The 25,336-nt window shown below is 42.0% G+C and overlaps 1 protein-coding gene and 1 pseudogene across 2 annotated transcripts in view; one reads left to right on the top strand and one right to left on the bottom strand.

The window, feature by feature from the left end:
• Positions 1-23,430, bottom strand: part of SNX24 (sorting nexin 24) — a 162,179-nt gene extending 138,749 nt beyond the window's left edge. Inside the window, exon 1 of one of the 2 annotated variants that reach the window (XM_067731566.1) lies at positions 23,098-23,430. In XM_067731566.1, the coding sequence (XP_067587667.1) occupies positions 23,098-23,157 (60 nt within the window). In that variant the 5' untranslated portion in view covers positions 23,158-23,430. The remainder of the gene's footprint in view (positions 1-23,097) is intronic. The other variant, XM_067731565.1, reaches the window with a different exon arrangement.
• On the top strand, positions 14-1,778 carry LOC137221606 (SNW domain-containing protein 1 pseudogene; annotated as a pseudogene).
• Positions 23,431-25,336: the final 1,906 nt, after the last annotated feature.

The raw sequence follows: 25,336 nt of genomic DNA, 5'->3' as shown, positions 1-25,336 counted from the left end.
AGTCCTGAGAAGGCGCTCACCAGCTTTTTGCCTGCACCTACTCAGCTATCTCAGGACCAGCTTGAGGCTGAACAAAAGGCAAGATCGCAGAGATCACGACAGACCTCCCTGGTCTCCTCCCGAAGAGAACCTCCCTCATACGGGTACCGGAAAGGCTGGATACCTCGGTTATCAGAGGATTTGGGAGGTGGAGGTGCTTTTCCAGAGAGCCACGTGGCCCAGTATCCCCTGGATATGGGACGAAAGAGAAAAATGTCAAATGCACTGGCCATTCAGGTGCATGCTGAAGGAAAAATTAAGTATGACGCAACTGCTCGACAGGGACAGTCAAAAGACAAGGTCATTTATAGCAAGTACACTGACCTGGTTCCCAAAGAAGTCATGAATGCAGATGACCCAGACCTGCAAAGACCTGATGAAGAAGCCATTAGCGAGATAACAGAAAAGACAAGGGTAGCCTTAGAAAAATCCGTATCGCAGAAGGTTGCTGCAGCCATGCCAGTCCGAGCAGCAGCTGATAAACTGGCCGCTCCTCAGTATATCCGATACACACCATCTCAACAGGGAGCGGCGTTCAACTCTGGAGCTAAACAGAGAGTTATTCGAATGGTAGAAATGCAGAAAGATCCGATGGAGCCTCCAAGGTTCAAGAGTAATAAGAAGATTCCCCGAGGACCACCTTCTCCTCCTGCACCTGTCATGCACTCTCCTAGCCAAAAGATGACCGTGAAGGAAGAAGAAGAGTGGAAGATTCCTCCCTGTATTTCGAACTGGAAAAATGCAAAGGGTTATACAATTCCATTAGATGAACATCTGGCAGCTGATGGAAGAGGACTGCAGACAGTTCACATCAATGAAAATTTTGCAAAACTGGCCGAAGCCCTCTACATTGCTGATCGGAAGGCTCGTGGAGCTGTGGAAATGCATGTTCAAGTAGAGAGAAAGATGGCTCAAAAAGGAAAGGAGAAACATGAAGAGAAACTTAGAGAAATGGCCCAGAAAGCCAGGGAGAGAAGAGCTGGGATCAAAACCCATGTGGAAAAAGAGGATGGGGAGGCACGTGAGAGGGATGAAATCCAGCATGACAGGCGAAAAGAGAGACAGCATGACCGGAATCTTTCCAGGGCAGCTACAGATAAGAGGTCGAAACTGCAGAGAAATGAAAATCGAGGTATCAGTGAAGTCATTGCTCTGGGTGTGCCCAATCCTCGGACTTCCAATGAAGTTCAGTATGACCAAAGGCTCTTCAACCAATCCAAGGGTATGGACAGTGGGTTTGCAGGTGAAGAAGATGAAATTTACAATGTTTATGATCAAGCCTGGAGAGGTGGTAAAGATATGGCCCCAAATATTTACAGGCCCAGTAAAAATCTGGACAAGGACATGTATGGTGATGACCTAGAAGCCAGAATAAAGACTGACAGATTTGTTCCCGATAAGGAGTTTCCTGGTTCAGACAGTAGACAAAGAGGCCGAGAAGGACCAGTTCAGTTTGAGGAGGATCCTTTTGCTTTGGACAAATTTTTGGAAGAAGCCAAGCAGCACGGTGGCTCTAAAAGACCCTCAGATAGCAGCCCCCCCAAGGAACATGAGCACGAAGGCAAGAAGGGAGAAAGGAGTAGATACTTTCTGCAGAGTGAATGAACTATTATTCATAACCCTAATGATGCAAGTCATATGGGGGAACACTTTGTAAATGGCCAGGTTAAAAACTAAATCTGGGTGTCAGAGCCCAGCACTACTTTTTATTATAGGAGAAGGGGTGGGGGGATGGAAAAATTCTACTTTGAATTATTTAGTTTTTTTAAAGAGTGGGTTGTGTTTGTGCTTCTCCTACCTTTTGGCATTTATAGAACATACTGCCCCACACATGAAATTAAGGCCACTTCCTTTCGAGTGACATCAGTACTTTGGGGTTAATATTTTGTCTAAGAATGACTGCTTACAAATAAAGTTACCCCAACCACAGTGCGTAGAAAGAAGGATGTTCACACATTGGAACTGTCCTGCCAAATGTTTGCCCCTGTTGTGCTCTGTTGTAATTTGGAGTGGGGAAAGTACGCTCTTGCTTGGTGCAACTATCTGTTTCCAATAAAAACATTTAGACAAAAAAAAAAAAAATGAAGTCATACACAGATGTAGAGAACAAACATATGGACACCAAGGGGGGAAAGCGGCAGGGGGGTGGGGGGGGGTGGTGGGATGAATTGGGCGATTGGGATTGACATGTACACATTGATGTGTATAAAAAAAATAATAAATATAGTCATAATATTCAAGCTCTCTGGAGTTCTAAGTAAACTTTTTTCATGGCACTGTATTCTGCATTTGGCAAAACTTTATCATTAATTGGTTTTGACAGAGTGTGTCTACCGGACATGAGAAAATCCTAAACAGTTCATGAATAAAATAAACACAGGTCAAACTCTAATTCAACTTCATGAACCCCAAATCGCTTTGCCATACTGGAATTTCTATGAAATGTTTACTTGAGAGGCATTATTTTTGTTGTTTTTGTTTTGCTTTGGTGGTAAAGTGAAGGAACAGGAGAGGGGTTCACAGTATCCAATGTACTCAAATCAGGAATCCCACACAAGCCTAACTTAGGGAACTCTCTATAGAAATCCAACATAAAGATTTAAATTCTTAGAAACAAATGCCAACACTACTACAGAACCAACCACGTGTTAAGGGCTTTACATCTATTATTTCACTTGATTAAAACAATCCCTAATGGATATAAAGCATTCCTAGTATGCCTATTTATGAGAACCAAGGCTCAAAGCATTTGAACAACTGGGGACTGTTAAACACATGGTTAGGAAGTGGCTGGGTGTCATCCAAGGTCCACTCTTCAACAGTGTTGCTACTTCCCTTCTCACAGAAAGTTCTCTCAAGGAGGTCAAGGTTACAAAATAAACATAAGCATCTGCCTGATTCACAAAGGCTGGCTCTAATGCTGCATGGGCCAGTATCAGAACAAGTACAACACGCTGACACTTGTCAGCACCCAAGGACGCACATCAATTTTCCCCTCTACTTGGACCATCGTACCCATTTAATGCTCCCTGGTTGCCCCATGTGTTAGGCAACAAGGAAACTTGTTGCGAGACCCCGCCCCCAGCTGTCTTTCACACAGGCTTCTAGACTGTGTTTTGGTACCTGGCCTTCAGAGAAGGACTGAGCCAAGGTTGTGAAGGCAGAGAGAGGCCTAATTACAGCGGTAGCTCTTTTTGCACTAAACGTAATCTGAGGCAGACCCTTGCCAGGCAGTTCACATGCCTCATGCCATTTAATATTGGCAATGACTGTATGGTTAGGTATTATCGTTCACCTGTTTTAAAGATAAGAAAACTGAAGTTAACAGTTTGCTCATATTGAAGCTTGTTAACATAACTGTGTTTATACATTCAACTCTCCATGGAGCAATACAGGATTAGTTGATTTAACTATAGCTCAGGTGTACATGGTGTTCACAAACAGGAAGAATCTTTCTGAAAGAGTGTTCTGGGATTTCTTGAGGGTCTTGGAAAGAAACTGCTGAAAGTGATGGCAACCTTAGGGCCCAGTACAGCACCTGGTGTACTGTAGGCCTTCAAGAACCATTGGTTGAGGACTTCCCTGGTGGCACAGTGGTCAAGAATCTGCCTGCCAGTGCAGGGGACACAGGTTCGAGCCCTGGTCCAGGAAGACCCCACATGCCACAGAGCAACTAAGCCCGTGTGTCACAACTACTGAGCCTGCACTCTAGGGCCCGCGAGCCACAACTACTGAGCCCGCCTGCCACAACTACTGAAGTCCGCGCGCCTAGAGCTTGTGCTCCACAACAAGAGAAGCCACTGCAATGAGAAGCCCGTGCACCGCAACCGAGAGTAGCCCCTGCTCGCTGCAACTAGAGAAAGCCCGCGCACAGCAATGAAGACCCAATGCAGCCAAAAATAAATAAACAAATGTATTAAAAAAAAAAAAAAGAAAAAAGAACCATTGGTTGGGTAATTCCCTGACTGTCCAGTGGTTAGGACTCTGCTTTCACTGCTGAGGGCCTGGGTTCAATCCCTAGTCTGGGAACTAAGATCCCCCAAGCCACGTGGCCAAACACAAGGAAAAAAAAAAGAACCATTGGCTGAATAAATGAATGTAAGTAAATATTGGGGCTGATGAAATTGTGCCTCACACTCCACATCTCCATGCCTTCACCCAGCCCTCACCCACTGCCACCGCTCATGGCTCCGGCCTGCTCCTGGTACTTGTGCCGGGCTCTCCCTGCCAGCCCTGCTTGGGGCCCTACACAGCACCCAGTACACGAACTTACTCACCCTAATCACGTGAACTCTGAGCTAAACTTCCAATAAAGCAGACTGTCGGCCTCCACAGCCAGGCATTTAGAATCCTCTAGGTCACAGAAAGATGAACGCCACAGAACTTTTCTAAAACCGGGACTTACTGAAGGAACAAACCCTGACTGCAGAAACAGCTTCTAACACAAAACTCCAGGTTACAGTGACATTCGTTCAAACTGCCGTCATCTGAACCTGGCTAAACCTGCACACTGATGAGTCAGAAGTCAAAAGTTCTACTTCTGCTCAGATAAAAGCACACAAGAATAGGTCTGGGTGGGGACTGGCCCAGCCCCACTGCCAGGCCAGAGCCATACGCTAAAACACTTACAGATTTAGGTTTGGTTGTCTGCCTTCTTCTAAAACGACCTGCTTATATCAGCAGAAAGGAGGAAAACAATTCAAAGTTTTACCTGAGAACACTATTAGGAGTCTACAGTGAAGAAGAGTGGCTGGAATTTCATCAAAGCACTCAGTGATCAATAAATAAATAGCAGTTGTCAACAATGGGTTGTTTAACCACATAATCAACATTCTTCATTTGTTTTTACATGAGGTGATAAGCACACTTTAGATGTCATTCTCTAATCTGAAAGCATTGCAAGGGTCTTTTGATAATGCTTTTATTATTTTTTTTTACAGTTTTTTTTTTGCAGTATAATTTTTTACATCTTTATTGGAGTATAACTGCTTTACAATGGTGTGTTAGTTTCTGCTTTATAACAAAGTGAATCAGCTATAATGCTTTTTTAAAATAATTCATTTAAAAAGATACAAATGAACTTATTTACAAAACAGAAATAGATCCACAGACATAGAAAACAAACATGGTTACCAAGAGGGAAAGGGGAGGGGAATAAATTAGGAGTTTGGGATTAAAATATACACACTACTATATATAAAATAGATATACTCAATATTTTGTAATAATCTATAAGGGAAAAGAATCTGAAAAAGAATATATATATATATATATATATATATATACCTGAAAAAGAATATATATATTTATATATACCTGAATCACTGTGCTGTAACACCTGAAACTAACACAACATTGTAAATCAACTATACTTCAATAAAATAAATAAATAAAAATCTAAGAACAAAAAAAACAATAATTCATTTAAAGCAGTGAATTAAATATGAAACTACTCAAAGGTGAAAACAAATTTAACACTAGATGAAAGAAAGGTAAAATAGATGATGAAATATTAACCTCTATTGGCAAAAATTTAATTAGAAGGATTAGAAATAACAACAGCTGCCCCAGTCAGAGAGTTCTTACTATGAGGCTGATACTTAATTTGAGATCCTTGAGAGAAAACTGAGGTCAACACTTCAGGGAACAGAGGGAGGGTGATGACTTGCACAAGTTGCCTTGCTGGGAAGTTACAAGCCAGAATGTGGTACCAAGTCTGTCTGGCTCCAAAGCTTACCAGTGGCACTCCTTAGAAGTTCCTCAAACTAGCTGACATCAGGAAAGCTTTTTCTAAGTTCGTTTGTTTATGGATCCAAAGACCTAAGGGTGTTTTAAGTGTTCAGTCTTAGGTGCACTTTGGCTGAATCAGAATGTAAATCAGTCCTTCAAAGCTTTAAAACAAAGCTGACATATCTCCTTCATGCTAAATATACACTCTACAGGGCATCTTTTTCAAAACAGGGTAAGCCACCTCCTTAGTTTGCAGGCTTAGCTACAAATTAAAATCACCTGAAGAGCTCAACCTACCAAAGCCTGGGCTCCAATCACCTGAGAATCTCTGGGGATGGAGCCTGAAAGTGCTCTTAAGAACCACTGACTTACCCTATTAAGATGTGCTGGGGCAAGTCACCTCCCTTAATGATCTCCACAAGCACGTGGGGATATTTTTAGTGCAGTTCTTAACTTTTACTGCTCATCAGTATCACCCAAAGACTTTTAAAAAATTCCAGTGCTCAACCCATACTCCAGAACCATTAGACTGTCTGAGGGTAGGACCCAGGCATGTCTAGTTTATAAAGATCTCCAGGTGATTCCAAGGTGCAGCAAGAGCTGAGCACCACAGTGTTAGCAGCTAATTATTTGCACTAGAAGTTCAATCCCTCATTTGGATGGCATCCCAAGGGGTCATCCACCAGCAGCACCATCACATCGACGATTAGCCTTTTTCTCAGACTCCCTGCCTTCTCCCGAGGCTGGTGATGACACCTAAAAGTCTTTCCATTTGTCAGTCACAATTGCCTTTCCACTTATGGGAAATGCTGCCTGACTCTCCCCTCAGTCCTTCAGAATGGTTCCTACTATTGAATGATTCATCTCATACACACATACAACATGGGTCATTCTCTCACCACTTTCAGTTTTATTACCTCCACTTCCTTTTCTCACTCACTGGCATTTTCAACACTGTCACTTTTTTTGACCTCGTGGACCATATGGGGTTGATGCTGTTCTGGGCATTGGAACCTGAGCAGAAAGCTACAGTGTGGCTGAAACTAACCTGACATCCCAGGACTCTGCCATTCACTGGAGGTAGGCAGAGCTGCTATCCTGTTTGCTCTAGAGGGTAGCTGTAAAAGTTGACATGAGAAGTTGTAAAAGAGAAGAGCTTTGTGCTGCCTTTCCTTGAGAAGCAAAACTCAGAAGGTTATCCTGAAATTCCCAATGCACACTTTTTGATTAATAACAAATCTGCATGGTTGAGAAGAATAAAAACCTTTGCACGTTTCAGTTCTAAGCTTTTGAATTATGTAAACCTTCTTACATGGGACATAAGTGAAAAAAATTCTACAGTGAAGCAAAATGCTTTTTATCCAACAATATTTATATGCAAAAGAAGCAGCATTCACTGTGAAGATATTCTCTCAAAGGGCAAGTAAGGTGTTGATTAAAGCTTCCCTAAAACATATACTATTTTGGACTACTGATGAATGGCTGACAAGATTAATCTACATTTTCACCGTGAAAACTATCCTCCCTCCAGGCACACACAACATCATCAGTGAAAAAGTTCCTAGCACTAAAAAAAATGCATTTGCTTGATAAAGTACTTCCTATACTAGGCAAGACTTTGTTCATTACTTCGAAAAATGTTTTCAATGCTATCTCAGATTTTTTTCTGCAAAACTGGCAATGGAAAACCCACAGACAATGAATTCAGAGTCTATGATGGAAAAAACAGATCTGATTTCCCTACAAATTATAAGATAAAATGTAGCAATAATTTACTCCAATAATTTTTATGGGAAAGATTATTGACTTTCAAAATAAGGTCTCCACTAATATCCTAAGTTAATTTCAATCCTCTACCTAACAATTGGTACTTGAGAAGGAATTTTAGGATAATATTTAAAAGTTAATTAAAAACAGTGTAAGCATTCATGTCAGTCAAGCATGACCTCTGCTCTACAATGCATTTAAATGCATGTCACCTTGACCTGTAACACAGCAATGTAAAAAATTTTGGTCAATATAAATCAAATGTACACTAATTTATTCAGCAGGTTTCCTGGTATCTGAATCAACATTAGAAATCTAACCAGTATTTGTTATTCTGCTATTGACAAAAGGAAGCATATTTAAATGATAACAAGTACTCATGGGTGTCATTTGGAAGTTAAATTGTTCCCCAAGGACAGCCTCCGTAAACATCTACATTTAAAGGTCATTTACCACCAAATTATGAACAACTGTTGCATTTATTAGTACAAGTTCAATAGTTTGGAAGCTGCAGCCATCAATTTTTACTAACAGTAAGATCTAATTGTTCACTAATAATAAACAAGGAAAACAGACCATTTCTATAAACTTTTATTCCCTGCACTGTGCTCACTTTTTAAAAATGGAGGTACAAAAACCTTCCATAGGTTATGTATTTGAAAACTTTCCAACTTCGGGGAGAACTAAACCATAGTTTAAAATAAATATCAGATAATAAAATATAAAAGCTCGTTTTCTCATGTTATATTCATCTGAACAAAAACAAAAAGGAGGGCTTCCCTGGTGGCGCAGTGGTTGAGAGTCCGCCTGCCGATGCAGGGGACACGGGTTCGTGCCCCGGTCCGGGAAGATCCCACATGCCGCGGAGCGGCTGGGCCCGTGAGCCATGGCCGCTGAGCCATGGCCGCTGAGCCTGCGCGTCCGGAGCCTGTGCTCCACAACGGGAGAGGCCACAGCAGTGAGAGGCCCGCGTACCGCAAAAATAAAAATAATAATAATAAAAAAAAGATGTACTGACTTTCTACAGGAGTATTTAAGTATTGTTAACTTCACATCATAGTATTTAAGTTTCAGGATATCCTGACTCAAGGACCTTAACTCCTCTTCTGGGTAAGGGGTTAGAGTGTTTTAGTCGTATACAGGATAGTTGTATCATGTGAGGCAGAATTATGACCTTACTGTCATCTTTATTTGGAGATTAAGTATGGTTTAAGGAGATGCACATGGGTGCCAAGTTGGTAAGGGGTGGACTTGGAATGGTTAATTTTATATGTCAATTTGACTGACCCACAAGATGCCCAGATATCTGGTCAAACATTTCAAATTAAGCAGGTCAAAAAACAGGACTTCTGATCTTTCCCCCAAAATGTGCTCTACCCAAATTCATCCACATTTCAGTTAACAGTGCCACCATTCCTCCATTTGCTCAAGCTAAATATCCTGGAGTCATTCCGTTCCTCATTTTTTCTCACACTCCATATCTAATCCATCAGTGAATCCTGTCAGCTCCATCATCAAAATCTGTCCAGAATCCATCCATCTTCCACCACTTTCACCTACAGAACTGTTCTAAGCCATCATCATCTTTTATGTAGGCTACCACAATAGCTTCCTAACTGAGCTTCCAGCCTGTACCTGACCCTCCTATAGTTTATTTTCCACACTGAAATGAGACTGATTCTTTTCAAAGTTAACTCATGTAACTAACATGTAAGGACGGGGATTTCCATCTGTTTTCTCTGCTACTGTGTCCTCAGCATCTAGAAGAGTGCCACTACACTGATCATGTGGTTATTAATCAATACATACTTGGTGAATCAAATCATTCCTCTGCTTCCCTTCTCTCAGAATAAGCCTTATCCCTCCTTCCCAGACCTACTGGCTATGCACTGCCCAAACCACCACCTCACCTCACATTATCTGCCCCCATCACACTACCTATGACCTCATCCCCTATTACCCCCTATTCTCTGACTCCAGTCCAACCTCACTGGACTCCTTTCTACATCTAAAACACACTGGGCACATTCCTATCTCAAGCCCTTTGCACACACTGTTCCTGCTGCCTAGACAAGGTTCCCTAGATAACCTCATGACTCACCCCTCACCTCCTTCAGGGCTCTGTTCCAATGTCACTTCCCCAGAGAGGGCTTCTCTGATGTTCCCCCCGGCACTCTTTATCCCCCTTCCCTTGTTTATTTTACTCAGCACTTATCACTATCTGAGATATTATATAATTTAATTATCATGTTTATTTCTGCCCTTCTCCACCCATCCAACTAAAATGTAAGCTTCTTGAGGGTAGAAACTGTCGACTGACTCTCCTTGAAGAGAGACCTTTGCCTGTTTTGTTCATTGTTATATCCCAAACAGGTGGATTACTGCCTGCCACTCAGTAGGTAGTCAGTAAATATTTGTTAAATATTTATTTAACAAATGAGTGATCTGTTTCCATTTTCTCTTGGTATTATCAACAACGCTACAACGAATAACTTTACATGTATATCCTTGTGCATTCATGGATACAGACCAAAAAGTGGGAAGCCTGGGTCAAAGGGTTATATAAATATTTTATTTAATAAATATTGTCAAACTGACCTCCAAAACAGATTCTCCAAGTTATAGTCTCACCAACAGTAGGAAAGTCTCAGCAACAGACAGTAAAGAACCGTCTCCCCTCACCCCCATTTTCATCAGTACTGGTTTTTATCAATCTTTTTCACTTCGCCTATCAAATTTTTTAAAAACTTGGTTTCAACTTTGCCCTTCCTTAATTACTAGTGATACTAACTATCTTGTCATATATTTTTGGTCATTTGTACCTCTGATATTTCTCTCCTCTTAAAAACAAATAAACAAAGAAACACTCTCATTACTTGTAGAGCTTCCAGGACAAAATTCTACCTGGGGATCTACAGTCCCACTAAACCACTCAACCCAACCTTCAAACTCCAGTCCCACCCCACCACCTACCCACTACCCAGACTTCTCACCCTTCCCGAGGCCCTTCCTTGAACCTGAAATCATCGTCCTCCCTTTCTCAAACTGGCAAACTGCCACTCATCCTTCCAGGACAAGCTCTCACGTCAGCCGCCCTGCACCCACAATACCAGTGCAATGCCTGCAAGAAAGGAGGCACATAATAATCACGAGAATGAACTGTTGCTCTGCTGGGCTTGTGTAATTTTGAAAATAAGATTAAGTTCCACTGGCAAGGTGAAGAGAATGGGGAGGGTGTATAAGAGAGAGAAGCTCACGGTTTCTAAAGCAATTTCTAAATTCCTAAATTTATCTAAACTCAAAGAACTAAGAAAAGGCAGATGGTGAGACTCAACCCACATATTGGTTCTTCCTTAGAATAAGAATTTTTAAGTGAAAACCTGAGTAATCTGCGTTTTTAATAAAAATCAACAAGAGCACAGTAGCATATTTAAAATACCCACAACACTCCCTTCAAAAAAGGGGGGGGCAACTAGAAGGGGGACACAGAATGTTTCAAATATGCCCAATCCAGTCATCAGAATTTAGCCAGCAAACTACATGGAATCTACATTCAGATACCACCATTTACCTATCAGATTGGCAAAAATCCAAAAGCCTGACAACATGCTCAACTGGCAAGTTTGTGAGGAAACCAGAACTCTCATTAACTGCTATGGGAGTGCAAAATTGCACCATTCAAGGAAGGGAATTTGACAATGCCTGGCCAAATGAAATATGCATTTACCTTTTGATCTCGTAACCCACTGCTAGGAATCTATTTTAAAGATACACTGACAAAAATACAAAAAGACATATGGACAAGGCTATTGACTGCAGCCAACGATGGAGAGCAAAGAGCTATAGAAAAGAATGCAGCATCTCTGCGTCTGCCCATGTAGTCATCTCCAGGATATACTGTTATGTAAAAAAAAAAGCAGGTGGAAGAAAATGTTTTAATGTATTACTGTTTAATCTAAGAAAAGGAGTAGAGGAACAAGCATATTTGTATTTGTGTATATATATTTGTAATATAAGGATAAACCATAACTTTTTTTCTTAATGGCCATTAATGGCAGAGGAAGGAAATGGTGAATAGGACATAAACAGAAGTTAGATTTCTGCAGATAAACCTGATGCAGTAGATACTTTACACAAGTACAAAACAAAACTAATTTTTAAAAAATCCCTATGAATACAAAATAAAATGAGACCGGGTAGCTAGTTGGTGTTATCAGAGATGCAGATCCCGCGGATGTGGAGGGCCGATCACGGGACTTGAGCGTCCTGGGATTTGGGTATGCAGAGCGGATCCTGGAACCAATCAATGGGCCACAGATAACGAGGGACAACTGTACTGAGATTTTCAGTGTGGGAGAAAGGAGACACAGTTGAAGACACAAGAAACTAAGAAAATAAATTCCTTCCTTGACCACAGAAAAGATCTAGAGACCTCCACAAATGCGGTCGTCCCTTGGAATCTGTGGGGGATGAGTTCCAGGAGCCCCAAACTCTGTGGATGTTCAAGTCCTTTACAAAAAAGGACACTGTACAGTAAATACAGTCCGCTCTCCATATCCGTGTGCTTGGCATCTGCCGATTCCACGAACTGTGAAAAGGTTTAGGTTGGTTGAATGGGTGTGAAACCCACAGATCCGGAAAGCCGACTATATATACCCCGTGCCCGGATCATGGTCTCTAACTCATTTCCCACTAAAGGTAACCAGACACAGCACCCAACTTGAAAAAGCCAAACTTGAAAATGACCAAAGACGGGACAAAAAGTATATAAGAATGACAAAGGCAGTGGACTGAACTACATAAAACATGCTAGTATACATGAATTCATAACAGTGCTAATTTTTAAAAGAAAGCCTCTATGATCACTTTTAGTTTGTGATCTTTGGAGGCAACCAATCCATAATGTTGACAAATAAATAATAAGAGAAAGAATCAAGCATTTATCCTGCCTTTCCTATAAAAACTAAGCTTCAGAGTAACTAATTTATGAGGCAAAGTTCCTTCTTTATACATGTATTCAAGCCAATAAATTAAGAGAGAATGATAAAATTAGTATATCAATGCTAAGCAACCACTAATGAATTAATAGATTCCTTATTAATTAACATTAATTAATACTAATTAATTGATTAATATTGATTAATATTAATAGGCAATGTTCTTTGAGGGCTGCTAGCATCACAAATCAAATCTGAAAATGACCAAGCCTCTACCTTTTTACCACGTAAGGAACAGAAAAATGTGTTAATATTTTTATATTACACATGACAAGGATGTAATGACAAGGATGTAATCAGCAAAATCCAGTGTGGGAAACTCTATGAGACAAATGTCACAGTTTATACAACAAAATAATTGTTAAAAAAAAAGCAAGGGAGAGAGGTAGAAAAAGAACCTATAGATTAAAAAAGATATATTAAGCAATCATATTCTATAGACCTAGTTTCAATCCCAATTCAAACAAGCTGCATTAGAAAAAAAAGAACATGAATGGGAAAATTAAGGAAATGTAAAAATGGATTGATATTTACAATATTGATGAATTATGGCTTATTTTTAAATAATCTGATAGTGATTGTTTTTTAAAAGGGGAATCTTTATTTTTTACACATACAAACTGAAAATATTCACTGACAGGTCTGAGGTTTCCTTCAAAATGAAATCTTGGGGAGGCTGTGCAAGGAGCAGTGGGAAAGAGTAGGAGACAAAACTGGCCATGAGTTTATCATTTTTAAAGCTGAGTAAAGGGCTTCCCTGGTGGCGCAGTGGTTAAGAATCCACCTGCCAATGCAGGGGACACGGGTTCGATCCCTGGTCCGGGAAGATCCCACATGCCTCGGAGCAACTAAGCCCACGCGCCACAACTACTGAGCCTGTGCTCTAGAGCCCACAACTACTGAGCCCACTCGCCCCAGCTACTAAGCCCGCGCACCTAGAGCCCGTGCTCTGAAGCAAGAGAAGCCACCACAGTGAAAAGCCTGCGTACAGCAACAAAGAGTAGCCCCTGCTCGCCACAACTAGAGAAAGCCAGCACATCAACGAAGACCCAATGCAGCCAAAAATAAATAAATTTTTAAAAATTAAAAAAAAAAAAAAAAGCTGAGTGAAAAGGTCACTATTCCCTCCAGTGCTGGAGATGTTGAAATTTTCCATAATAAGTGATTACTTTTAAAAGGGAGGGTGAGCAAGACAACAATTGAAAATTAAAACAGAGCAGACAAATACAAAGCAAAATAACAGGAAATTGCATTAAAAACCTGAATGAGTACCTGGAAAACTAGCATAAGAATACAAGGTATGAACCCAATGGTTTGCTTGTTTTGGAGAGATGCAGTGGGGGATGGAAGAGAATGGAGAAGGTGGGAAATACGTATCTCCATGCCCACTATAATACATCCCAATCATTTATATAAACATACTAGTCTCTGTGATCTTGAAGGAAAAAAATATGTAGTAAATAGGGCTAGAAAACTAAACCTGAATTGAACTGACGAAAGTTGTAATAAGAATACAAGTTGGTTAAATGTAATCGTTGCTTCTGTAGTACTTCAAAGTCTCAGCAAAGAGTTTATCTTACATAGCACAAATATTTATCCTGGACTTTGGTTTACATTATTAATTCACGTTGCAGAACTTAAAAAAGAAAAAGTAAACTTCAAGGCAGTCCCCACTTGAAATAATATGAATAAATCACGAGCATAACTAGAGACACCATTCCTTGCACTTTGTAAGGATTCTCACTTCATCCTTAAACCATCCTATAAGGTAGTTACAGGCAGACCTCATTTTATTGCACTTCACTTTATTACACTTTGCAGATATTGCATTTCTTACAAATTGAAGGTTTGTGGCAACCCTACGTGGAACAAGTCTATTAGCACCATTTTTCCAATGGCATTTGTTCACTTCATGTGTCTGTAACATTTTGCTAATTCTTGCAATATTTCCAACTTTTCCATTATTATTATGTTTGTTATGGTGATCTTGTGATTACTGATCTTTGATGTTACTATCGTAATTGTTTTGGGGCACCAGAAACTGTGTCCATATAAGACAGCAAATTTAATCAATAGACGTTGTGTGTGTTCTGACTGCTCCACAAACTGACCACTCACCATCTCTCTCCTTCTCCTTGGGCCTCCCTATTCCCTGAGACACAACAATATTGAAATTAGGCCAATTAATAACACTACATTGGCCTCTAAGTGTTCAAATGAAAGGAAGAGTCGCACATCTCTCACTTTAAATCGAAAACTAGAAATGATTAAGCTTAGTGAAGAAGGCATGCTGAAAGCCAAGATAAGCTAAAAGCTAGACCTCTTGCACCAAACAGTTAACCAAGTTGTGAATGGACAAGTTCTTGAAGGAAATTAAAAGTGCTACTGCAGTGAACACATGAATGGTAAAAAGTGAAACAGTCTTATTGCTGATATGGAGAAAGATTTAGTGGTCTGGATAGAAGATCAAACCAGCCACAACCTTCTCTTAAGCCAAAGCCTAATTCAAACAAGTCCCTAACTCTCTTCAATTCTGTGAAGGCTGAGAGAGGTGAGGCAGCTGCAGAATAAAAGTCTGAAGCTAGCAGAGTTTGGTTCATGAGGTTTAAGGAAAGAAGCCATTTCCGTAACATCAAAGTGCAAGGTGAAGCAGCAAGTGCTGATGTAGAAATCTGCAACAAGTTATCCAGAAGATCTAGCTGAGATAATGAATGAAGGTGGCTACGCTACCCAACAGATTTTTCAATGTAGATGCAACAGCCTTTTCTTGGAAGATGTCATCTAGGACTTTTCATAGCTAGAGGAGTCAATGCCTGGCTTCAAAGGACAAGCTGACTCTCTTGTTAGGGGCTAATGCAGCTGGTGACTGAAGCTAAAGCCAGTGCTCACTCACCATTCCAAAAATCCTAGGGCCCTTAAGAATTAGGCTAAATCTACTCTGCCTGTGCTCTCTAAATGGAATATCAAAGCCTAGATGACAGCACATCTGTTGACAACATGGCTTACTGAATATTTTAAGCCCACTGTTGAGACCTACTGCTCAGAAAAAAAAATTCCTTTCAAAATATGACTAGTCATTGACACTGCACCTAGTCACCCAAAAGCTCTGATGAAGATGTACAACGAGATTCATATTGTTTTCATGCCTGCTAAGACAACATCTGTCCATAGCCTGTGCCATGGATTAAGGAGTAGTTTCAAAATTCAAGTCTTATTTCTTAAGAAATACATTTCAGAAGGCTATAGCTGCCATAGATAGTGATTCCTCTGATGGATCAAGGCAAAGTAAATTGAAAACCTTCTGGAACGGATTCACCATTCTACATGCCATTAAGGACATTCATGATTCATGGGAAGAGGTCAAAATATCAACATTACCAGATGTTTGGAAGAAGTTGATTCCAACCCTTCATGGATGACTTTGAGAGGTCCAAGACTTCAGTGGAGGAGTTCACTGCAGATGCGTTAGAAACAGCAAGAGAACTAGAACTAGAAGTGGAGCCTGAAGATGCAACTGAATTGCTGCAATCTCATGATGAAACGTCAATGGATGAGGAGTTGCTTCTTATGAGCAAAGAAAGTGGTTTCTTAAGATGGAATCTACTGGTGAAGATTGTTGAAATGACAACAACAGATTTAGAATATAACATAAACTGAGATGATAAAGCAGCAACAGGGTGTGAGAGGACTGACTCCAATTTTGAAAGAAGTTCTGTGGGTAAAATGCTATCAAACAGCATTGCATGCTGCAGAGAAACCACTTATGAAAGGAAGAGTCCATCAGTGCAGCAAATTTCACCGTTGTCTTATTTTAAGAAATAGACACAGCACCACAACCTTCGGCAACTATCACCCTGATCAGTCAGCAGACATCAACGTCAAGGCAAGACTCTCCGCCAGTATAAAGATTACAACTCACTGAAGGCTCTGATGATGGTTTGCATCTTTTAGCAATAAGGTTTTTTTTGTTTGTTTGTTTGTTTTTTTGCGGTACATGGGCCTCTCACTGTTGTGGCCTCTCCCGTTGCGGAGCACAGGCTCCGGATGCGCAGGCCCAGCGGCCATGGCTCACGGGCCCAGCCGCTCCGCGGCACGTGGGATCTTCCCGGACTGGGACACGAACCCGCGTCCCCTGCATCGGCAGGCGGACTCTCAACCACTGTGCCACCAGGGAAGCCCCAATAAGGTATTTTTTAATTAAGCAATGTAAATGTTTTTTAGACATAATGAGACTGCTCACTTAATAGACTACAGTATAGTGTAAACATAACTTTTATAGCTCTGGGAAACCAAAAAATTTGTGTGACTCGCTTTATTGCAATAAGCAGTGGTCTGGAACTGAACTCGAAATATCTCTGAGGTATGTCTGTACTAGTATCCTCTTTTACAGATGAGGAAAATAAGACACAGGAAGATTAAGTAGCTTGCCCAAAGTCTGGCTTCAGGCTAAATGCTGCAGGCAAGATGAGGCAGACAGCATGAGTCCATCCACAGCCTGTGCTTTTCATTGTGAGGCTGTGTCAGCTTCTGTCATAAACTGGTATAATATTATAAATAGGATTTTGCCAAGTGGCAAAACTTTCCAAGGAAGCAACTGAAATAATCAAAATTTGATTTAATCTGTACAGGTTCATATCTAATAACATGCCTGTCTCATTTTTGAGAGACAGTGTACTACAACTTGGACTACTTAGTATCACATCAAAGCAGATGAAACTAAATACAATGTGGTATCCTGGATGAGATCCTGGAACAGAAAAAGCACGTTAGTGGAAAAATTGGTGAAATCCAAAAAGTCTGGAGCTTAGTTAATAACAAGTTACCAATGCTGGTTTCCTTATTTTGACGTTACCATGGTAATGGATGATGGTAACAGCGGAACTGGGTGAGGGGGTATATGGAACAGTTGGTACTAATTTTGCAACTTTTCTGCAAATCTAAAATGATTTCAAAATCAAAAGTTTATTTTAAAAGAATAGATCAATTTCTAAGCACCGTATCTGCAAAATTCAATCCTCTTGTAAAATTTTTGATTTTCAAGTGAATGTAGCATTCTGTTTGTTAATGTTCAAGAATATTTTCAAACTGTATTTCTTGTCTTTAAGGGTAAGGAACATATCTTACACATGCTTGACTTAATCACTCAACACACGTTTAATGTTTGCCTATGCTGTGAGTTTACCACGTGTGAGGCACTGTGCCAGCTATGTCCTTGTCACACAAAGGCCTCCTGCATCATAGATGCTTATAAAGGGTGACTGGAAGATAATCGTTGTGGGCACTGTGGTCTTGCCATCCTTCTGAACTTCTCCCGCTGTGGTGTCTACAGGGTTAGGTGGCAGGAATGGACTGACCTCATTCCTAGCTCCAGGGATGCCCCCTAACTATTTTCACTCCGTCTGGTTAACTTATCCTTGCCACAGTGATTACACGAATCATGGTGAAGGCAGCCAATCAGCACACAGAATTCCTCTGGCAACTGCATTGGTTGAGGAACTAACTAGGGATAACGAGATATGAAGGAAGAAAAGTGCCCTTGCTCTGAAGAAACACCCTCTCTTCCTCTGGATTTTGTAGAATACGATTTTTTTTTTTAATCTGCAATATGTTACCATTTTGTCACCAGGTGGAAGCGACTCTGAGGATGAAAGTAAACAGAGAGTGGAAGTGGCCAGGCCCCCTTGATCTTACGTGTCATTCTCACAAATATAAAATGGCAATAATAATATTTCCCACAGACCACTGTTAATTCCAAGGCAATATGAGCACTACGGTTATGTTAAAAACAACAAAAACAACTAAGAATTGGGATGATATTAAGGTTTTGCTAACCTTGTGGTAGTATTTACATTTTGGTTATGTTTCTTTAAAAGGTCTTTGCCTGTCAGATATTCACAGTAAAATATTTACAGGTGAAATTTTATTTTGGATTTGCTTTAAAATACTCCAGAATTTTTTTTTTTTAATGGAAGAATGAAGGGTGGTGAACGAAATAAGTACTGTAAAATATTGAAGGTGAGTAATGGGTAAATGGTGGTTCATTATATTGTTCTATTTGTGTATTTTAATCCAGAAAATATTAAACTGATAATTATCCCTGCATATATCTCAATATTATGATCATGTATATATGGAGCTGCCTTATCTATTGAAAAGCATGATATAAAGTAAATCAGTGAAAGAGTCCAGATCTCAAGAAAAAGATGTATTTATATAAACACAACACACTCAGTCACACACATACAGTTAAAATGGACTTGAAGGGCTTCCGTGGTGGTGCAGTGGTTGAGAGTCCGCCTGCCGATGCAGGGGACACGGGTTCCGTGCCCTGGTCCGGGAAGATCCCACATGCCGCGGAGCGGCTGGGCCCGTGAGCCATGGCCACTGAGCCTGCGCGTCCGGAGCCTGTGCTCCACAACGGAAGAGGCCACAGCAGTGAGAGGCCCGCGTACCGCAAAAAAAAAAAAAAAAACCAAAAAAACAATGGACTTGAAAATCTATCTAATTGAATGCCTCGATATTTACAGCTATGGAAAATGAAATCTAATACCTTCAAACTTTTATGGTGTTACATGAATGGTAATTCTAGTTTTCTTTTGTTTTTACCAACCATGTTATCTGAAAATGGAAAATATAAATACTAACCTATACTGGCACCCAGGACCTGCTTCCTTTCATATCCAGTGGACTGTTCTCCATCCTCACCTGACAAGGCCAGTGAGCCATATCTAGCATTTTCCTTCTTATAAAGCACCTACTGTTCTTTCTCTTCCTGCCTCACACCCCTCACCCAGACCTCTCTATGTATCCTGAACTCCAAAATCAAATAGCCTCATCTGCCACAAAAAACTCAGCAGGCCCCCAAATGAAACTGCCCACATGTCAGTTCTTTTTTTGGTCACTGGCACCCAGTACTCGCGGGAGTCACCCTGCTGCCTCACATCTGGTCACCAGACCCTGGAGGTTCCTGTAAGTCCTCCCCTTTCCTTTCCCAGTTGCCTTAGTTCAGCCCTCATCCTCTCCTTTCTGGTCATTTTGCATCTCCTACGTGATTAATGCTCCAGGGTCATCTTTCTCAATGCAAAGCTAATCATGTTACTTCCTTCCTTAAAACTCCAGCGACTTCCCACTGTCTGAAGCTGAAGTCCACACCCCTTTATAGCTCTCAAGGCTAGCCATCTGGTCTCTCCACACCTCTCTCTGTCGGGAATCACTGCACAACCCCAGTCCAACTCACTGAGCTGCTTCACGCCTCAGGATCACTGTGCTTCTGACTTTCTTCTCCTATTAGAAGACTCATTCATTATTTATTCAGCACGGATGTAGTGAATTTTCACTATGTGATAAGCCCTGTACAAGGATACAGCAGTGGAGAGTGACACTGTCCTAGCCTCAAGGAGCTTACAGCCTAGCAGGGAAACAGATATCAAACAAATACACTATGGGGGATAGGGGTAGGGTGGGAAGGGTTCACCTGCATTTTGTTACAATATCCTTTCCTGCTTCTTTGTAAACTAAAATGATTTAGAAGTGGCCCTTTTTTTGTTCGGTGTGGTTTGTTTTTTGGTGAATCTGGGAGTTTAACATGCCTTCTTCCTGAGATGAAATTTTGCCCCGCACTTCCTCTTTCTGTAATTCACAATCCCAGCAAAATTCTCATCAGATTTCAAATGTCAGCATTCCTGAGCACCCCTCCTCCCCCCCCCACCCCCACCCAGAGCACACCACCCTAAGTCAGAGCTGAACCGCCCTGTTCCTCCTCAGGACTCCAGCTGACATCAGAGCACTCTAACCCTTCCCCACCTGACCCCTGCTGCACGGGCTGAGAGTCCCTAAGGACAGCAACAACATCCTTCCACCTTTCAATTCCCCACCTAACACAGTGCAGGCCCACGGTAAATGTTTAAATGTTCAAAGGGCAAACATTCACTCTTTAAAGGTAAATTACTTCATACATAAAGCATAACTTCGTATAAGCTTTTTGAATAACAATTGAGCAATACTGATAAAAACTTAGAAGGCCCAGAAGTACCACTTCTAGTTAATGTTCTACAGAAATCCTAGTAGTAGGCATAAAAAGCATGTACAGGGATATCTTATTTCAACATTTGGCATAGTTGCCAAAAACTAGAAGCAAATGTCAATGGCCACCAACAGAGATCTGTGTAAACAAATTACGGTGCATTCCTTCTGCAGAAGATCCCTCCGCTACCAGTAAGAAGGAGACAGACCTATCCGTATTGGCACAGAAAGATATCCATAAGCTGTACAATGACAGTTATAGTGAAATCCTGCTATTTATTCTAAAAAAGAAACAAACATGTTTTCATAGCATAGGGGGAAAGTCTCTAAGAAAGCACCCCTATGCGTTATCCCTAAGGGCATGGGACAAGAAGGAGGAAAAATCATCCTGTACTTTAAATTTCCTGTCACTGAATTTGTTAGAATGCAGTTTAATATTTCTTAAATTTGAAACACAATCACTAAAGTAAAAAGGTACTTTTTTACACTAAAGTATACATTATTTTACCAGTTTCTTATTTAGGGAACTGAGAAGATATTTTTAAATTCTGGGTTTTTCTAAAAAGATGAAATATTATTCGATGCTACCTTCCCAGCACCCGGAATACAGACACATAGCAGGCACTCAGTTAATGTTTGCTGAATGAATAAACTGCTGTACAATTCCAAAACTGCTGGCCAAGGGTAGAAAGTATCTGCTTCACAAACTCACAAGGGAAAAAAATCACTCGCAGAAGTATCTTAACAAATGGTTACCAACCTACATAAATTAGGATTTTTTTTTAAGTAAATTTTCAAAAAGCATACAAACTCTCCTCACATAAGCAATCTTCTACCTAACAAGTTTACCAAGAAAAAGGCTCCTTCCAAATCAGTTTAATTCAAAACCTGGGGTGTGGCATATGGCTGGCCATAACACAAGTAATAGAAAGAAACAGGAAAACTTGGGTTAAAACACAGGCACTCTAATAGAAAAAACCAACCATTCGGATCCACCGAAGTGCTTATTTGGGGAGGTAATTAACTTTTTGCTTGGATTACTGAGACCAAGGCCCCTGACAAGCAGCCTGTTTATCTCCAGGTGCTAAAAGAATGCCCTAAAGATGGAAAGCCCTCCATGACTGTTGATGCTGATGGGAGAGGTGAGACACCTGAAAGAAGGAAAGACCACCAAGGTTTTAGGCTTAAGGAAAAAGACTTGAATAGGTTCAAATTTAAGTTCATTCCTCCACCCCTTTTTTTGAAGATACAGTATATTTAATCAATTTCATAACTCATTTATTTATCTAAATAACAGCCAGGGAGCTCAGCTCTTCCTTGGTTGAAGTCCCCCCTCCCCCCAAGGGAAGGCACTTTGAGAACTTGTTTTGTGATACGTGGACCCAGTAGTCTACTTAATTCTAGAAACCCACATACTCCTTGGATTTTTTTTTTTCCATCTCTACTCTTAATTCTAAAAATTCCTTTGAGAGAGTGATTTAATCCCCGCTATGAAAACACAAGGTTCCAAATAAGTTGTCACCAAAACCCAATAATCTTTAGAGAAAAGATTAAAATACTTCTCTGCCAAACTAATGTAACTGGAGTTTAGCAAGTGGGTGAATTAAATAACAAGTGAATAAGTGAATAAAATAACAATCCTTTAGAGTGCCCTGTGCAATTTTCCCCAAAGCCTACCTGTTCTTTAAATGGAAATAAAATTTTCCAAGGTCTATCCCAGGCTGAGGCATTTCTCCCTCTAGCAATGACTGTCTAGATGAAGATGTCTAAGTTCGCTGGGAAATCAACTACCTACAGTTCATTTACTAAACTTATTACCCAAAGGTTCCAGGCCCTGGTCTCTGCCCTCCCTGCCACTCCTCCACTCTTGAAAGCAGGGATCCTGTTTCTCATTCTTCAGAGACCACAGTCCTAGGTATGGAACAGGTGCTCAGTGAGTACCTGATTTTTGCCATTTCATGGCTCTGCATAACGAGAAAAAAACAACAAAACTTGGGGAATCATCTAAAAGCAACACATGTGTTTGCTTTGGCTAATAAATTCTACAAATGATGATTTTTTTAAATTAGCGTATTTTCCATCTGAATGAATCCCTACGTAACTTGGAAACCAACATCAACCCGCCCGCAAAGACACTTCTGTCTGGACAGAGGAGCAGCTGTGCCAGAAACGAACGCAGCCCATCCCGGGCTCCAGAGGGCTGGCGGCGGGGAGAATGGCGAGCGCCGCGTCCGAGGATACGACTCCCGGCGCTCCTAGCCAGAGGCCGGGAGCCGGGCAGGGAGGGGGAAGGGACCAAACCGGGGCACCCCGAGCGCCCGCCGCCGCCGCCGCCGCGCCAGGGAGGGGGCTCCTGTTTCCTTGACACCCGCGCCGGGGCGCAGCCTTCCCAGTGGGCCCGGGGAGGGAGGGAAAGGGAGGGGAGCGAAGGAACCCCACCCCTCAACCCCGCGCAGGGGCGGCGGCTGCCGGAGGAACCTTCCGGACTCAGCAGCCGCAGGCCTGGCTCGCGGGGCACTGTCCCGCCGCGGCCGGCGCCTACCGTGTATCCCCGCTCCAGGTCACTCTCCTCGTAGCGAAAGGACGGGATGTAGACCTCCATGGTCGCGCCAGCCGGCCAAGCGGAGGGCGAGCGCGGGGCGGGCTCACGGCCGCGGCCGCCGCCCCGCCCCCGGCCCAGCCGCCCCACCTCCCTTCCCGGAGCCCACGGGACCCAGACAGTGCGCGGAGCGGGCCAGGGGCGGGAGCCCGAGGGCCGGCAGCCGAGGGGTGGGGACTCTGTAGCCCGCCGCTCTCTGGGCGGGCCCGGAGCCGGGGGCCGGGAGCCGAGGGCGTGTGGCTCTGGGCTCCTGGGTTTCAGGCCCAAAGGGCGGCAGAGATCAGCTGGGCCCGGAGGAGGCGGGGCCTGGAAACCTGTGAGTCTGCAGAAAAGGGGTGTGCGCGCCACCGCGCCGGGGACAGGGCCGCACCCCGACGCTCCCTGCCCTTGAGGTTCGAGCGTGCGCTGGGCTTGCAATTTGCAAGACACCACCCTTAACAGATCGCCAGACAGCAAGGAGTAGAAAAGCATGGAGCCTCTTCATTTTGCTTTTTGTTGAATTTTCGCCTTAACACTCGGCTGGCACGAACAGCAGCGAACCCTGCACTACTTCTACCAAGACTTAACTGTTTCCCTTCGATTCCAGGGTGAGCGTCTCCTTCTGAGTTAGCCGTCGAACTTGGGAATGATGCTATAATACAGAGCCCTAAAGTCGGTTGCTCACTGAGACACACATTCCGATGCTCCAGTTCTAAAATCCTGCCTGTATAGGGCTTTTTAACTATAAGAGAAAAATAGAAGACGTGGGGGGGTGGGCGGGGGAAAGAAAGAAAGAAGAAGGAAAGGTGAGGGCTGGAATCTGCCCCTCAGGCCAGAACATAATAACCTGAAAATACCTAAAAGATGAAGTGTTCCAATGAGGAAATTTGGTTATCAGATTACATTTGCAAACTCCGAGTTTCTTCCTTAGGTTAGAGCACAGGGCAGAATAGAAACTTGAAGGTGACTTGTATAGCAAGTTTCTTGGGCTGCAAGTGAACAGCTGTGACTACTCAGTTTGCGCTTGAGGCCAGGGGGCATTTCAACTTGAAACTCTGAAGTTTATGATGAGAACTTAGTCATGCAAAAGAGGAATAATCAGGCCCTTAGCTTTAAGAACTTGCCTGATGTGGACCCTGCAAAGCCCTCTACAGTAGCCTCAGGTGAAGACCCCACCTTCTCACCACACATTTGCAGCTCCAGGATGTGTCCGCCTGTCAGAATGCCATGCCTCAGAATAGGCTGTGCCCTATAACCAGACTAGGCTTTCTCTTTTCTTCCACTGGCCAGCACCTCCAGATGTAACCAAACAGCTCTGTGGGCTCCATGCTGTCTCAGTTCCGAGCCTGGCTTGTAAGTTCCCTTAAACCTCTGGTGACTATCACACGGTATTGTGCCATGTATTTATCTGCCTCAGCCCTAGATTCTACAGAAAGTACTTTAAAAAAATTATTTTTTATCCTCTTCTTGGCATATTGCCAGGCACATTTTTTGTTAAAGCTTTATATAAGCATTTAAATACTCATCTTTACAAAACCAGCAGGTATCATGCCAGATGTTATTACATCCCATGTCTCATTTAAGCTTCATAACAACCCCATGAGGAAGTGTTATGTACAGTAGGGCTTTCAGGGACTCAGAAGTAGTGTTCCTGTGGCAGAAGACCCCCCATACAATTTCAGGATTGGTGGAAACAGGTTATTAAGGGCTCAGTGTGTAATGTAAACCAGGATCATGTAATCATAAAATCCTTGGGCTACAGATTGCTGATCAAGCTTTTAATATGCTTTTTATACGATCCTTCCACAACAGCCTGCTAGTAGCCTGCCATATATATCTTTGTCTGGCTTGGCTCACCTATTTACCCATTGGACTTAAAAGTCAGAAATGTATGGGTCCAAGAAGATGTGACAGGTGGTCCAAATGAATCCATTTTTTTTTCTTCCTTTTTTGCTGTCTTCTACTAATAGCTGAGTAATTTTGCCTGGCTGAAAATATATACAAGCTCTCAATATGTGGGTGTGTTCTTGAGGGTCTATCAGCGCAGCTATAGTTGTTATAATTTGTTATTTCATATGGTATAATTAAAGCTCAGAGGATAAATAGCTATGAAATTACTAGCTAATAATTAGAAGAGCTAAATTTCTAATCAAGTTCTGTGGGTAACCACTCTAAAGGGAAGAAGAGAATAGCACTAAAGTAA

The sequence above is a fragment of the Pseudorca crassidens genome, chromosome 3 (genome assembly GCF_039906515.1).
Source record: "Pseudorca crassidens isolate mPseCra1 chromosome 3, mPseCra1.hap1, whole genome shotgun sequence".
Classification (NCBI taxonomy): Eukaryota; Metazoa; Chordata; class Mammalia; order Artiodactyla; family Delphinidae; genus Pseudorca; species Pseudorca crassidens.
Note: the sequence above shows the minus strand (reverse complement) of the source record. Positions and strands in the feature narration are given on the sequence as shown.